The sequence below is a fragment of the Marmota flaviventris genome, chromosome 5 (genome assembly GCF_047511675.1).
Source record: "Marmota flaviventris isolate mMarFla1 chromosome 5, mMarFla1.hap1, whole genome shotgun sequence".
Classification (NCBI taxonomy): domain Eukaryota; kingdom Metazoa; phylum Chordata; class Mammalia; order Rodentia; family Sciuridae; genus Marmota; species Marmota flaviventris.
In genome coordinates this window covers 87,219,366-87,233,895 of record NC_092502.1, presented here as the reverse complement: position 1 = coordinate 87,233,895, position 14,530 = coordinate 87,219,366, and the positions used below count along the sequence as shown (strand labels likewise).

General features: G+C 35.6%; 1 protein-coding gene across 10 annotated transcripts in view; it reads left to right on the top strand.

Annotated features, from left to right (window-relative positions):
• The window catches only part of Cast (calpastatin), a 119,523-nt gene that overhangs the window by 72,477 nt on the left and 32,516 nt on the right, over positions 1 to 14,530 (top strand). For 7 of the 10 annotated variants that reach the window (XM_071612390.1, XM_071612391.1, XM_071612387.1 and 4 more), the window contains 8 exons: positions 858 to 917; positions 4,960 to 5,025; positions 5,689 to 5,736; positions 6,976 to 7,032; positions 7,427 to 7,540; positions 8,588 to 8,671; positions 12,003 to 12,071; positions 13,485 to 13,583. In XM_071612390.1, the coding sequence (XP_071468491.1) occupies positions 858 to 917; positions 4,960 to 5,025; positions 5,689 to 5,736; positions 6,976 to 7,032; positions 7,427 to 7,540; positions 8,588 to 8,671; positions 12,003 to 12,071; positions 13,485 to 13,583 (597 nt within the window). The remainder of the gene's footprint in view (positions 1 to 857; positions 918 to 4,959; positions 5,026 to 5,688; positions 5,737 to 6,975; positions 7,033 to 7,426; positions 7,541 to 8,587; positions 8,672 to 12,002; positions 12,072 to 13,484; positions 13,584 to 14,530) is intronic. The other 3 variants (XM_027927531.2, XM_027927530.3, XM_027927535.2) reach the window with 1 other exon arrangement.

The following is a 14,530-nucleotide window of genomic DNA, read 5'->3' as shown; positions in this document are numbered from 1 at the left end:
CTGCTTAGATGATTAGCATGCAGGATTTCACCACCCACATGCATCCCTAAGAAGAGTGTTTTTTGAGAACTGCTCTTAATATTGATAACCTCTGAGGAGGGGCCTAGATTAGACAAATAATGCATCAAAATTCCCTCTGCAATTCTATCTCCTACCTTCTCTTCCTTAGTAACACTGAAAGGATGATTCTTATCCACCCAAGTCTGTTTCCTGAAATTGTTTCCAGCTCCTTCTATTTTACATAATGTATTAGAAGTAATGCACTAGTAATTTAATGAATATTTACAGTGTAACAAACATTTTATGCACATTATCTTGAATACTTCTACAACCCTACAACCCTGCAAAATAGATATTATTGACCTTTTTTTTTTTATATAAATTTGGAAAACCAAGGCTCAAAGACAGAGCTTAGTAATTAGGAGCTTAGATTTGAAAAGAAGTTCTTTCAAGTTTCAGAGTCAATATTCATTGTAAAAACAGTATTAACAGTATTTTTAATAACATTTATCAAACAGTTATATGTCTTACAATAATTCTTGTATTCAGCCTTGAAATGGAGTTACTATCTACTGAAGAAATACTGAGGATGGGAAACTGAAGATCAGGAAATTTAAATAACTTGCCAAGGTTATTTAGTGAATAACAGACCCCACATTTGAGCCCTATGTATTCTTTTTAACCTGGTTACAAAGGCTTTTATCCACTGGGCAACACCACCAACTGAATTTTTGTGAATATGGGGCTCTACACTGGGTAAAGGTGAAGAGTTGAATGCAGGGTGCTTAAGAGGAGTTGAAGGACAATGTAGATTGTGGGTTACATAGAATCAGACATTCTCTTTCTTTCCTTTCTAGGTGTCAACTTCCTCTGGTACAACCAGCAAATCTTCCACCATGAATCCCACAGAAACCAAGGTAGGAAGACCTCTCAAGGTCAACTTGAGTGAATGCTACTTTAGCTTGGTTATATGATATATAAGCGAATCAAATGTAGAATAATTGTTAACTGGTGAATTATGTGTCCTCAGAAGCTTATGCTATGAGAATAAACATTTCCTTCCTAATTTGTGGGGTCTTTGGAAATTCAGTTCTCCTTGTAATATTTACTTTGAACATTATTTATAGACAGTGCTTTATACTCTCTAGAAAGGAGTAATCATCTAGAGCTTTTTTTTTTTCTCTCTCTCTCTCTCTACTTAAGTTTTTTGAATTGAAGATAATCTCTCCAAGTACAGTTTTAAACCTAAATAAGAATATGAATTCTTAAACCTTTACTAAGGTGATCTTACTGTTTTGGACATTTAAAAATAAATCTAAAAATGAGAAAGATTACACTAAGAGAACAAAGAACAAAGGAAACATATACTGCTTATTTCAGATGTTTTCTGTGTTTACATTCTGAAAATTTGAGTCATGTGGAGGTATCACCTTATTGGTAAACTTTTGTTGAGCTCTATTTAGGATTTATTCTTATAATTATTTTATAGAATTTCAGAAGGAAATTTTTTTAAAAAAAGTTCTCTGGTGGGCTTGTCACATGGAGTGAACTAGTTCTGAGTGGTGATTGAAGCTGTCTTAGCCCTGGCTTTTAGTTACTATGCCCCAAACTCTATTTCTTGGCACTATTTCAAGGTGGAGCTTAAAGAAGGGGCATTTTGAAAATGTTCTCAACTCCTAAGCCTATTCCTTAGTGCCTTCAAAACTAAGCCCCATTATTTGCTTTGTTTAAAATTACCAGATATGGTTGGTTGCTTTTTGTCTTCCATGTTACTTTGCTATTAGTTTGCTATCCTTGGGGAAATGGCACCATAATTTAATGTTATCAGGGATTCCAAGGCATTATCTTGAACTAAAACATTGCAAAGGTCTGGAAACAACGTGTCCATTTATCTAAGCTCTTATAAATGTCATTTAGTATCTGTTTTAATTCTTAAATATATTTTTATCTAAAATTATATCACACTTTTAATTTACATTGAATTCTTAATTATATTCAAAATATACATTATATGATCTATGATTAATCTATTAGCTGTCACAATTTATATCAAATAATATTTAAAAATTGAAAAACCATCTTGTTTGCTTTCTGGTGCTGGGGATTGAACTGAAGGCCTTGTGTATGCAAGGCAAGTGCTCTCCCACTGAGCTACACCCATAACTCCCCCATCCTCAAATTCAATCTTAATCTAGAATAATCTCAAGAAATTAAAGGAGAACCATTTACAAAAAAAAAATTCTCTTCAAGTTTAAAATTAATGAAAATTTAAGTAAAGAGAAAAAAGGGAGGGCCAGAGTCATGTGTAGATATCACCTTATTGGTAAACTTTTGTTGAGCTCTATTTTGGGTTTATTCTTTTAATTATTTTATGGAATTTTATGGAAGGAAAATAAAAATGTTCTCTGGTGGCTTTTTACTCTTTTGGTTCACTTTTTTTTTTTTTTTTTACTAGGGATTGAATTTAGGGCCACTCAACCACTGAGCCACATCCCTAGCCCTATTTTGTATTTTGTTTAGAGACAGGGTCTCACTGAGTTGCTAAGCACCTCACCATTGCTGAGGCTGGCTTTGAACCAGTGATCCTCCTGTCTCAGCCTCCCAAGCCGCTGGGATTATAGGAGTGAACCACTGTGTCACCTTTTTGATTCACTTTTAACTCGTAACTCAACTGCAATCCCCTTGTGTCTCAGTGTAAGTTCCGGTGCTTATAATCATGTATGCCCAATGTTCTAGAGCAAGTGCCAGCAAACTCTTCAGGCATCACTGAGCTTTAATCATGAGAATTCCTGGCAGTCCTATGAAACCAGGGGAAAGAAGGAAAGGATAAGACAGAGAGAGGGAGAGACAAAAATAAGATTCACATGATGTGATATCACTGGTGGGTGACTGGGGACCACTTGTGGATTCAATTCATTCCATTATATATTTCAGTCACACTGCTCTCATTGATGTTTGTGCTTCTGATATTTCATAAGTTTTCTTAGCCTCCTCTTGAATATCTTTGAGAGCTTGAGCTTAATGAGTTTTGTCTCCAAATATCTTGAGCTTTCAGAGAAAAGATGCTAATTCAAGATAATGCTTACACTAAATTCTTGTCTTGTTCTGAACTGTAAAATGAAAGTAAGTCTATCTCTGAAATGTTATGTCTAGATCTGTCTTCTATATCTCTTTTCCCTGGAATATTAGAATCCATGTTCATGGTGTTGAGAATAAGATGGAAAATCAAATAATTTCTAATCACAATGAAATCCCTGAGAAATTGTTTATTGCGGACACTGGAGCCAGATGTCCTGGCTTGGAATCCTGACTCTACACCAGCTATGATATTAGACAACCCCTGTTTGCTTTTGTTTCCTTGCCTATATAGCTTAAAGGAAAATGATAGTGCCATATATTTCATAAGACTCTATAAAGAAACAAACCTATCATGCCTGTCCCACTGCCAGTGTGAGCTGGTTATTGGCCAACACAGGAGAGACAACATAGCTCAGTGACTAAGAACACTCAAGCCCAGCTCTATCACAGGTGTCCTTGGGAAGTAATCTAACTTCCTTAACCTCAATTTTTCATCGAAAAATTAAGTATAATGCCAAGGTCTATCTCATGGGGTAGTTGAGTGAGTTGACACATGTAAAGCTTACAACATATCTCTGGTATGTAAGGGATGATTGATAAGCACTAGTTATTATTTTTTATCATCACATTATATTCAGCACCAACAACTACCAAAAATAAGTTCAGTGGTTACTGATATAAATGCACATTGCATGACAAGTTGCTTCTGTCTGTGAACACACATTTTTAATTGTAGTATAGAATTCTCCCATGAAAAAATGTTAAGTGCCAAATTGTAAATTGGAAGCTACTAATAGATTCAAACCACTACAATACCAGCTGGCTTATTTTCCTTGTTAATCACTTAATAAAGTGCACTTGCATAAACAATAGCATAAACAGAAGATGCATTAACAGTAGCATAAACAGAAACTCATTAGCAAGGATACAGTGTGAATATATCCCAAATTTAAAAAAAAAAATTTAAATATTTCTTTGATCATGAACTTCATTTTCTTCTCCAAACAATAGTGTGTTGCTATAACAAGAGGTCATTTTGTGAGGGAGAATATGTCTTCACTACTATAGCAAAGACATAGTAAATTAAGAAGATATTTGGCTTTAACCTCTTCAGATGATTAAAAATACAAATTTGTGCTGATATTATCAAATTGCAAAGAAGGAAAGAAATTACATGAATTATTAGGCTTAATTTGTAATCTCTCATTTTGAAAAAAAGTTTATAAAATGTTTAATCAAGTTTTATTCCTGATTTCATACGTTACCTACATCAAGAATATACTTATAATTATCTTTTTGTTTTTTGTTTTCCACAGGAAACCTTTAGTAGGGTAAAACTCTGTCAACAAATGTTATACTAAGGTCCTAAATTGTAGACAGTTCTTCAGAAGAACTTTAAATTAGGTCTCTGCATGTAGGACAATGACATGTACAATAAATATCCATACTAAATATTTACAAAATTATTTTAAAATCATATTAATGTAATTTCAGAAAACTTTTTTTCAGAAAACTTTTTGACAACACCTATGACTAAACCGTATATGACTATACAGTTTATAGCCAAATATTGAAAACATAACTAGAAGAAATATTGCTCAAGCAGCCTTTACATAGAGAAGGGAAGGGAAAGGAATGAGAAATTAATTTTATTACTGGAAATCTTCACTGAAAAAATGTAAACCCAAACTGAAATATATGCCAGGGACCTTAAAAGGTCATGTGCCTACATCTTCCTGAAATTTAAACATATGTATTGGGTAGATGACTGGATAAGTAGAGCAGATCTCAAAGTAAACATTTGAGCACTTTTTATGGATATACTTGTTTGACTGTCAGATAAAATAAAATCACACTTGGGGCTGTGCTCTTATATATTAGGCAATTCCAATCAGCCAACAGATGGAAGGACCACATCCTCCTAACAAGAAAAGACACAAAAAACAGGTGATGTGGTTCATTGTTTTAGGGCATCTCTGTTTACTAACTCTCACTTAAGCTGCTCAGCACACCCTAATGATTACAGTTCACAATCTTCCATAATGCTCTGACTCCATCTTGGACTTTTCATAGGCTTCACTATTCATCAGCCACAGTCAATCTGGCACTAAAAAATGTATTTCCTTGCTTTCTGTGCCCTTGATTCTGTCACCATCCCATTGTTTTCACACTTTTAGCTAAAACCCAGTGGTAAGTATTTCACTGATAAAACGTTCATGTTAATGACTTTGAAATATAGCACCCCTAAGTATGAAGGATGAGGGCTTTTATTGTATGTTGCTTCTCATACTACAATGTTAATGGTAATGAGTTTTTACTCTTCTTTGATACACATAGCAGAAAAATAAGATGTAAATTAAATATAAATATAAATAGTAAGAGCAAAATATTAATTAATGCACTCAAGTATTTATCTATCTAAAGAGTTATAATTCCAAGCAAAGTGTCATAAAATTAACTCATAAAGTTTGTATTTATAATAACATCAAAATCATCTTTTGAGCTTACTTAGTTGAATAAAATATATAATCTTTATAAACTATATTCATTTTTATTTTCTTCCTTCTTCCTTTACTTTCTTCCTCTTTTTCTTTTTAAATCTGAATTTAGGCTGTGAAAACAGACCCTGCAGAACCTGAGAAGTCACCATCAACTAAGGTAAAAGAGTTAAGTTGGCTAATAAGTTATTCAGATTCATTTTAATAATAATAATAAATTTCCTACATTGGTGCCATGGTAAAGGGCTTTGTCAACTAACTTTGGACTACCCTTTGAATATGATTGGATAGAGTATATGTAAAATATTTAAAACGTTAAATCTATATATTGCTAAAAAGAATGTAGAGTATTTTATAAGTAAAAGTAATATGTTTCAGAAGACATATTCACCGCTGTATTTTTAAGTGTAATAATTATATTATGCATATATATATATATATATATATATATATATATATATATATATATATATAAACAAAGGAGACAGGACAAAAGGAGTGAGTATGCAATTATAGCTCAAATCATCAAGAATAATGAGTTTGCTGAACCTGGCCCCAGATAGTGTAAGGATGAGGGTCTTTGCTAAGAATCCAGCTAGGCTAGTCTTGAGCCTTGCCTGGCTGGTGGAGCTGGCTCTCAGTCATTCAGGAGCCTTTCCCTGAAGTAGATTCTCTTGACTCATGCTCTCCAGACTGAAAGCCATTGTGCCTCCACATGGAGGTGGATCCTTGGGTGTCTGCCCCAACACACAAGTTTCTCCTCAATAAAGTGCTGTGCTTTGTTTTTTTTAGATGTTTAAGCAAAAACTGAGCTAAGTCTACAGGATTTTCTATGGTAAAGCTGAGATGCTTTGGGCTGAAGTATTGATCTTGTGGAAGGCCTCTTGGTGGTCCCTGAGGATGGTGGTCAAATAGTGAGCTCCAGAGAGAAGAATGCAGTGGCTGGGTGGAAATTTTCTTCTAGTCCACATTTAGGTGTTTATGATTATCTATAAAATCGCCAGAGAATTGGGTATCTGGTGATATGATCTTGCTGCTTGTAACAGAGAAAAAGCTACAGCATTCTTCATCTCCTATGAAAGATTTCTAAAAACTTAATTTATAGAGTGGGATTCCCTGGTCAACAGATTTAGTGGTCATGCTGATCACTTAATCTTTCCATAGTTAGACTTGCAGTTAGCAATTTATCTGCATGGATTATGAAAAATAGCTAGTAGTGTAGAGAAAGGTGTATTTGACCAGACAGCACACGTCCTGTGATCTCAAATAACTGTTCTGAGTGAGCTTTTCTTGAGAGAGACAAATGATTTAAGTGGGAAATTATATTTTTGAACTTGTTTGGAATTATTAAAACAATGGACTCCAATACAACTGACTTTTTATCTTTTGGATTCAATAGACGTCTGTGGTTCATGAGAAAAAACCCCAAGAAGGAAAGCCAAAGGAGCATACAGAGGTAAATGATTATCATTAGGACATGATATTATAAGATTATATTTTCCCTGTAGTGTACTTAAAATCTCTTATCTTTTGAGACACACTTGTCAATTACTGAAATGTTTTATCAGCTAAAATGGTGCCATCATGTGGCTATAGGAGTATTCACAATTTACTCAAGTGATTTCTTGCTTATGGGGAGGTAGAATTTGTGCCATTTCAAATTTTATACCTAAAATGAAGTTTTTGTCACATTTACATTACTCTAATTCAAATTCATATGATTCAAAGCTACAGACAGCACAACTGTTATGAGCAGTTTTATTCTGTGAAGAAAAGTATCAGTATATGTTTAAAACTACCATCAAGTTAAAAATGTTTCTGCATGTGTGTGTACATGTGTGTGCTTTCAGCCAAAAAGTCTACCCAAGCATGCATCAGATAAAGGAGGCAAGCATGCTCACAGTGAAAAAGCAGTTTCCAAATCAAATGAGCAGCTGACATCAGAAAAATCAACAGAACCAAAGGTAAATAAAGCAGGTTGATAGATACAAAAACACTCACATCAACCAGATAATAAGATATTGTTCCCTTATTCACACTGAGGTGTATAGTTGAATGTCTGGGGCTGAATATAGTTTGTATTGTAATGACTTGATGCTATTATTTTATTGGTTTTGCAAATGGCCTTGTAGAAACTTGGGTTCCCCAACAGTAAACTTTGAATTGTAGCTTCCTCCTGGACCCATTGAAACCTGGGCTAGAAGAATACAGGTGCCCTGTATTATCTGCTGCTTTTTTGTTTGTTGTCTGTTTGTTTGAGATGTCTTACTATGTTACCCAAGCAAGCCGTGAACTCCTGGGTTCAAGTGATCCTCCTGCCTCAGCTTCCCAGGTAGCTGGGCCTTCAAGCATGTTCCATCATACCCAGCCTTATATGCTTCTTTATATGGAAGTCTTGAAGTGTTTTCAGTCTTGTTGTATAAGAGATGAACTTATAGAGCTAAAAATCAGGAATTTACTCCATAATTTTATATTTAATGGAGAATAAATATCTAGGAGAAAAAAAATTGTTCTTCATTATCAGACCTTGGAAGATAATAACTAGGCCTATTTTGCAATTTATTTTACATCAGACTTTACAAATTTGTGACTTCCCAGTTAAATGCAGCCACATGTGTAATTGTTTTTAGTTAGTTGCCAATTATTAAAGTCAGGATATTTTACCTAAAATCTCAATTTCTAACTTCTCTTGAAGAATTGGAGTATCTAGCAACAGGGGACTCACACGGCAAAAGTCAACTAGAGCCATTCTACCTGGTGCATATACACGGGGGCACACATACCCGGTGTAATGGCATCTGCCTGTTTGTGTCATCTGCATAGAGTCTGGAGGCCTTGAGGCCAGCTCTTTGTGGTTCCAAGTACTGCACCAGGTGCAGTAAAGCTAGTAAACAGTCTTTTCTCATGAGTTCCAATAGGAAAAATTGACAGGTAATAGTGACATTTGAAATTCATGATCCTGGTAATAGTCAAAGATACTTAGTCCTGTCAATATTTTTCCTCATTCTCAGACCAAATCACAAGACACTGTTTCTGCTGGTGGAGAGAGTGCTGTTGCTGGTGTAGCTGCAACAACTATCAAACCAGATGACAAGGTGAGCACACATAAGCAAACATAAAAGGTAGGCCTCTGTGCTTATCGGGTTTCTTTTATAAGAAACATATGTTCAGATAACTTATCACTTTTTCCAACTTAATGTTGTTTATGTTAAATTTTATGAAGAAGAACGTGCATTTAGGGATATAAAGCAAACAAGGTGCTAAAATGATTTTAAAATTCATATAGTCAATAAATATATTGAGCACCTATACATAAGGACCTGTATCAATGCCAAGGAAATTAAAATGTGAGTTGACGCAGATCCTGCCTTCCAAATTTATGGATATGAAATAAAAAGCAAATAAAATTTCCATGAGAATTTGAATACCCATTACTCTCAGCTTTCACTGTTGACACCAGTTACCTTGATACTGGTAATCACAGTCATGACGTCAACGTGAATTGACAAGGGATGTTTCCAAAGAGGACATGGTAGGCTCCCTGAGGAGAAAGCTTATGTGTTGTGCTGGCTGGTTCCTGGCAATCCTTTCTCAGGGCCTTTGAACCACTTCAGAATCTAGTCCAGGAATACGAGATGAGTAGTAGTTTACCTTTTCTACTCAGAACAGAACAATCAGTTTAGAGGAACTGTAGTCAGTTTGAAGCCACAAGTAAGCAACTGAAGCAACAATGAGAAGATGGAAAAGAAAATAGAAAAGCAGTAGTATGTATTTATTTATATTCCTGCTTTACTGGTGGGCTAGATAGAAGGGAAGTCAAGGGAAAGGATAGCACATCTCTCTCGATGTTATTCTTTCTCAGATTTTGGGAGAAAGGTCACATTATTTTTATCCAAACTCAGATCTTTGAAGGAGTTAAGGCAAAAATTACAAAAATTTGTAAATGGCAATGTTCATCTTGATTATTCTTTCCTTGCAATAGGTCTCTGTTTACGCCCTTGAGACCCCCACCCTGACCCCAGGAATACATATTACTGTTTTAAACCAATGATAAGTGCTTAAATGAAACAGGTTGAAAAGTGATTTAAGGCAGAAAATTAAGATATTTTGAATACATTTTAAAATGCAGTAAAAATTTGAAGTTTTATCCTAGATATAAATTAGCTGGTGTTATAGGGAACACTAAACAATAAAACCAGGTGAAGCTTGTGTGGAATTGTGTTGCACACTGGTTTGTGCTGGAATTTGCAACCCAGTCATTTCACTTTTCTTTGCCCCTGATTCTTCCCTCACTAAATAAGATTGATAAAGTCTGCCTTCTTATTTTAGTACATACCGTACTTGAAGCACCACGGTTGACTCTGTAGATCATGCCCATTGAGGTTTGGGGAGAAGATAGTATACCTGGTCTTCAGTTCAGGGAAAATTAAGAAAGACCCTTACAGAGAGCTATTTGATGATGAAAGCAAGGCTTTGTTTGACTCAGGCATCCACAAGCACTTTGTGAGGGTAGATCCCACTTGAGTTAGGCATGGAAAACATCTAGGACTGCAGCCTTGCAAACCCTTCCACGTGTGTTGGAAGTTTAAGATGTATTCTGTGCACAAAATGCATTCTAGTGTGATGAAGCAGGAGGTGAGTGGTGGGCCTGTAAAACTAGAAAGACAGGTTAGGGCTGCCATGGAGAATGCCAAGGGGAGTTTATAGGTAGAAATAGGAAGGTAGAAGGTTGGTAAAGGGGTGCTTTAATAGTCCTGGTAATTCATAGGTCAGCCTAAGTTAGAGCTGCTATAGAATAAGAGACTGGGGAGTTAGGCAAGAGGCATTGCAGAGATAAAATCTCCAGGTTTTAGGAAACAGTGGGCCAAAGTGGACAAAGGCAAAGTAGGATCTAAGATATCCTAGGATAGATTAAACCAAGTTGGACGCCCTAAGGTGAGACAGAAGAGGTGTCTAGGACACAAAATTGAAGGAGATGCTCATTGTCAGGTTAGCCCAAGAGCAGGGATCAGCACCTGAGAGTATCCCCTTGTATAGTAAGCAGGAACCTTGCAATTCTGTCCCTGGGCTCCTGATTACCTTTGACAGGTATACAGAAATCAGAAGAGTTGGGTGGAGAAAGAGAGAGAAAGGGGAAGGAGGAGGAGGAAATTAGGTGAGAGAATATGAGTGCATATGTGCATGAGGTGGTAGTTGAATCACAGAAGTAGTTTCGATTTGGAAGGTGTTTCAATTGTCTAGACTCTGACACCCACCCTGGTGGTGGCCCCCATAGTATTTTAAGCATCCCAATCACAGAAATCATTTATTTATCTCTTAATTATATAACAAATATTTACACAGTGATTTGCAAGGGCCCAGCACTGGTTTTCATACTTTACATATGTTATCTAATCCCCATAACCCCTGAGATAGTACTGTCATTATCCCCACTTCACACAAGAGAATACCAAAAGACAGAAGGAGTAGTGACTTCCCAAGTCTCAAGCAACCATGTAAATCATGATTGGTAGGCAAAGCCAAGTACCTGGAGCCCATGCTCCTCACCTGTGCTCTGCCACTGGAATTCAGATACCTTCAAATGAGACACCGTCACCTATTGTCTTAAACCCAACAACTTCACCCATTTAGTTGCTGCCAAGCCCAGAAAATGTTTGAAGCCTGGTGCTAGAGAATGGTTTGAGGTAAGATCGCCAGCACAGCACGGAACAGGAACATGTACAATGTGTGCAGTTGGGGGCGAAGCAGAAGTGATGCCAAAGGTGACAGAGAACAAAGGACATAAACACTGAGTAGAATAAGGATGGTGCTGGGTTATGGCAACTGTGATTGATGAGAGTCACAAGGATGCTTCCCAGGATAAAACTTGAGAGATTACATCTAGATAAAGTCACCTAGGCTGCAGATTGGAAAATTACTGAAAGTCTTTGAGAGAGGAACTACAGAAATGGTGAGAGTGAGAGAAACTCATTGTGGGGAAATTTGAGTGATGAGATATTAGCAAGGGATATAGCAAGGGACATAGAGGTCTTCATATGGGGTCAGAGCTGTGGTGGAGACCCTGAGAGTCACAGCTAGACGTGTGTGGCAGCCTACAGAAAGAATCCAGTGGTGTTGCAAAAACTGGCAGTTGGCCTTAGAGAGGTATCCGGGAGAAAGAGACAGACAGTCCTGGATTTCAAACCTTGATTCTGTCTCTTACTATGTAACCTGAGAAGAGCGACTAATCAAGGTTAATATTATTTAAAGAGTTCTTAAAAAGTATATGACACATACAAAATAACATGTGACAGGTGCAGAGCAGATGTTGAGTATATGATCGATGCTATTAATGTTGCAATGAATTCATCTTAAAGTATGGAATAGTATTGAGTTTTATAAAGATATGTGAAAAGGAGTTTTAATGTCTTTCTAAATTCCCACCAGAAAAAAGAAAAGAAATTATTAACAGCAACTGTAGCAGCTGAATCCAAACCAGAAAAGATATCTGAAAAGGTATGGCGGTTGTGTGCACTTCTAGATTACATGTCCAGCCTCTGCTCTGTATTTATCTCAATCTGATTTCTTGTGGGCAAACAATATGAAAGGAGCAACTTAAAGGACCATTTTAATGAATGATTTTAAGCAAATATGACTAGGCTGTATGCATGACTTTCATAGCTAATTTTGTTGTAACATTTTATATTATAACACTCTACTTTGCAAATGCTAGTTTCATTTCATGGAGTTCATGTTCTAATTTCTCTCCTGTAAATATATCTTATTTAACCAGATGTATCACTAAAGAATATAAGGTATTTCTTTGTTCTGAAGTCTGCCCCCCCACACACACACAAGAAAAAATTAGCCCAAAGCTAACAGGCCTTAAGTTTTATTACACATATCAATAATAAGGTGGGTCCTAAAATTTTTGTGTGAATATCATAGTTTCAGGGAAAAAAAAGCAAGCATTTTAAGCAATCCTTTTTAATCTAAGTTAAATAGTAAAGAGTCTTTCCCCAGACTTTTCTTTTCCCCTTCAGATTTGGATGACTGTTCACAATGAGTCATTTCAACCTCAAAAATAAGATGAAAGCTCCCTCTCATTTGTTATATTGATTTAAACCCATGTAGACAGAATACAGAACTGTCAGTTCTTATAACTATTTTTTTAAAGAGAGAGAGAGAGAGATAATTTTTTTAATATTTATTTTTCAGTTTTCAGTGGATACAACATCTTTTATTTTTACGTGGTGCTGAGGATCGAACCCAGTGCCCCGCTCAGGCCAGGCGAGCGTGTTACCACTTGAGCCACATCCCCAGCCCTCTTATAACTTTTAACATGTTTTCAGGTGATTTCTGTTTTGTAGACAGTTGGGGGTAAGCAAGTGAATAAAACACACATACACACATACACACACACGAATGAATGAATGAAAGAATACAGGAAAATCTATTTTTGAGAGAGATTCAATTTGAAAGGAGTGCTATCTAGAGATTTTGCAGGGGTTCTTTGTATAAAACTCTGCAAAAAAAATTGATAAGCAATAAATACCAAATACCATGTTATTATAGAAGCATGGTCATAATTCTTTGTATTTGTTTTGTTGTTTTTCTTTTTCTTTTATAACTGTCAGTTCACTGGGTTGGAGCTTTAATAAACTTGTGCATTTACTCATGTAGTTACTGCCCTTTGAAATCGTTAAAATTGTGATTCTTGTCTGGCTTTTTATCTTTCCAATACAGAATCTGTATTTGGGGATTCAAATAAATAATAAGATCACATTTAAAACGATTTTAGCATTTGAAGAACTTTTAGTGTTTGATGTTTTCTTAGAATGAGTAAGCGGTTTTTTTGTAGTTAAAAAATCAAAACTGAAATACGTTTAACAAATAACATTTAAATAACTATTTTTTTTTCATTTCCAGTCAGGCATGGATGCTGCTTTGGATGACTTAATAGACACTTTAGGAGAACCAGAAGAAACTAATGATGACAATACAACATATACTGGACCAGAAGTTTTGGTATGTGATCTGATATCTGTAGAAGTTCATATTCAATGGAAAGGAGAGCAAATAAGTCAGCAAATACAAGAAAACACCTAGTATTCTGTTGCTTGGTAGAAGCAGGATGATGTTGCTATCAATAATTGCAACCAAAAATTAGTGTTGGGGATGGAATGGTTTGTCCTGTGATAGACACACAAATATGTTGCTTCAGCAAATATTTGTACTAAGACTGAAACACAGACCATTGGTCTGAAAGTCTCATTTTCTGTCCTCAAGATTTAAGTCCAGTGGACTGGAACTCATTTTCATGCCCAGTTATTTCCAAATCCTACATCTTGAACTTACTTTGATTTCTAGATGTTTACTATCCTGAGTTCATCCCAATTCCTAATTCTTAAAAAAGCAATAACATTATGTATTTATTGGTATTAAAAAAGATATGGCACAGACTAGATAAAAGTATTTTCAACAGATATAATGAAGAATTAGTTTCTAGAGTTTATAAAGAATACAAGAGAGTGAGAAAAAGACAAGCCAACAGAAACTTAGGATAAATGTGATTGGACAATGAACAAGTAAAATAAGTCTCCCTAATAATTCAGGAAAATTATATTAAAACACATAAAAACAACATTTGCATTATCAGATTGACAAATGCATTAAAGTCTGACAATTTGCCCATATCTGATGGGTATGAAGATACATCTCTCCTTAAATCAGAGTCCACCTCCAGAATGATTCTTTAGGGGTGGAGCCTTGCCCATGAATACAAAAAGTACAAAGAATGACAAGAACTGGTGAAACTTTTGGAAAGAATTTTGTTCAAGGTAGGACAGGCTAATGCTCTATAGTGGTACAAAAGGGTTATGCACGTATCATCATGGATACATTATGATTTTGTAATTTTAAATAAAAGGAATGCAGAATGGCATACAGAATATACCACCATTTATATAACATTT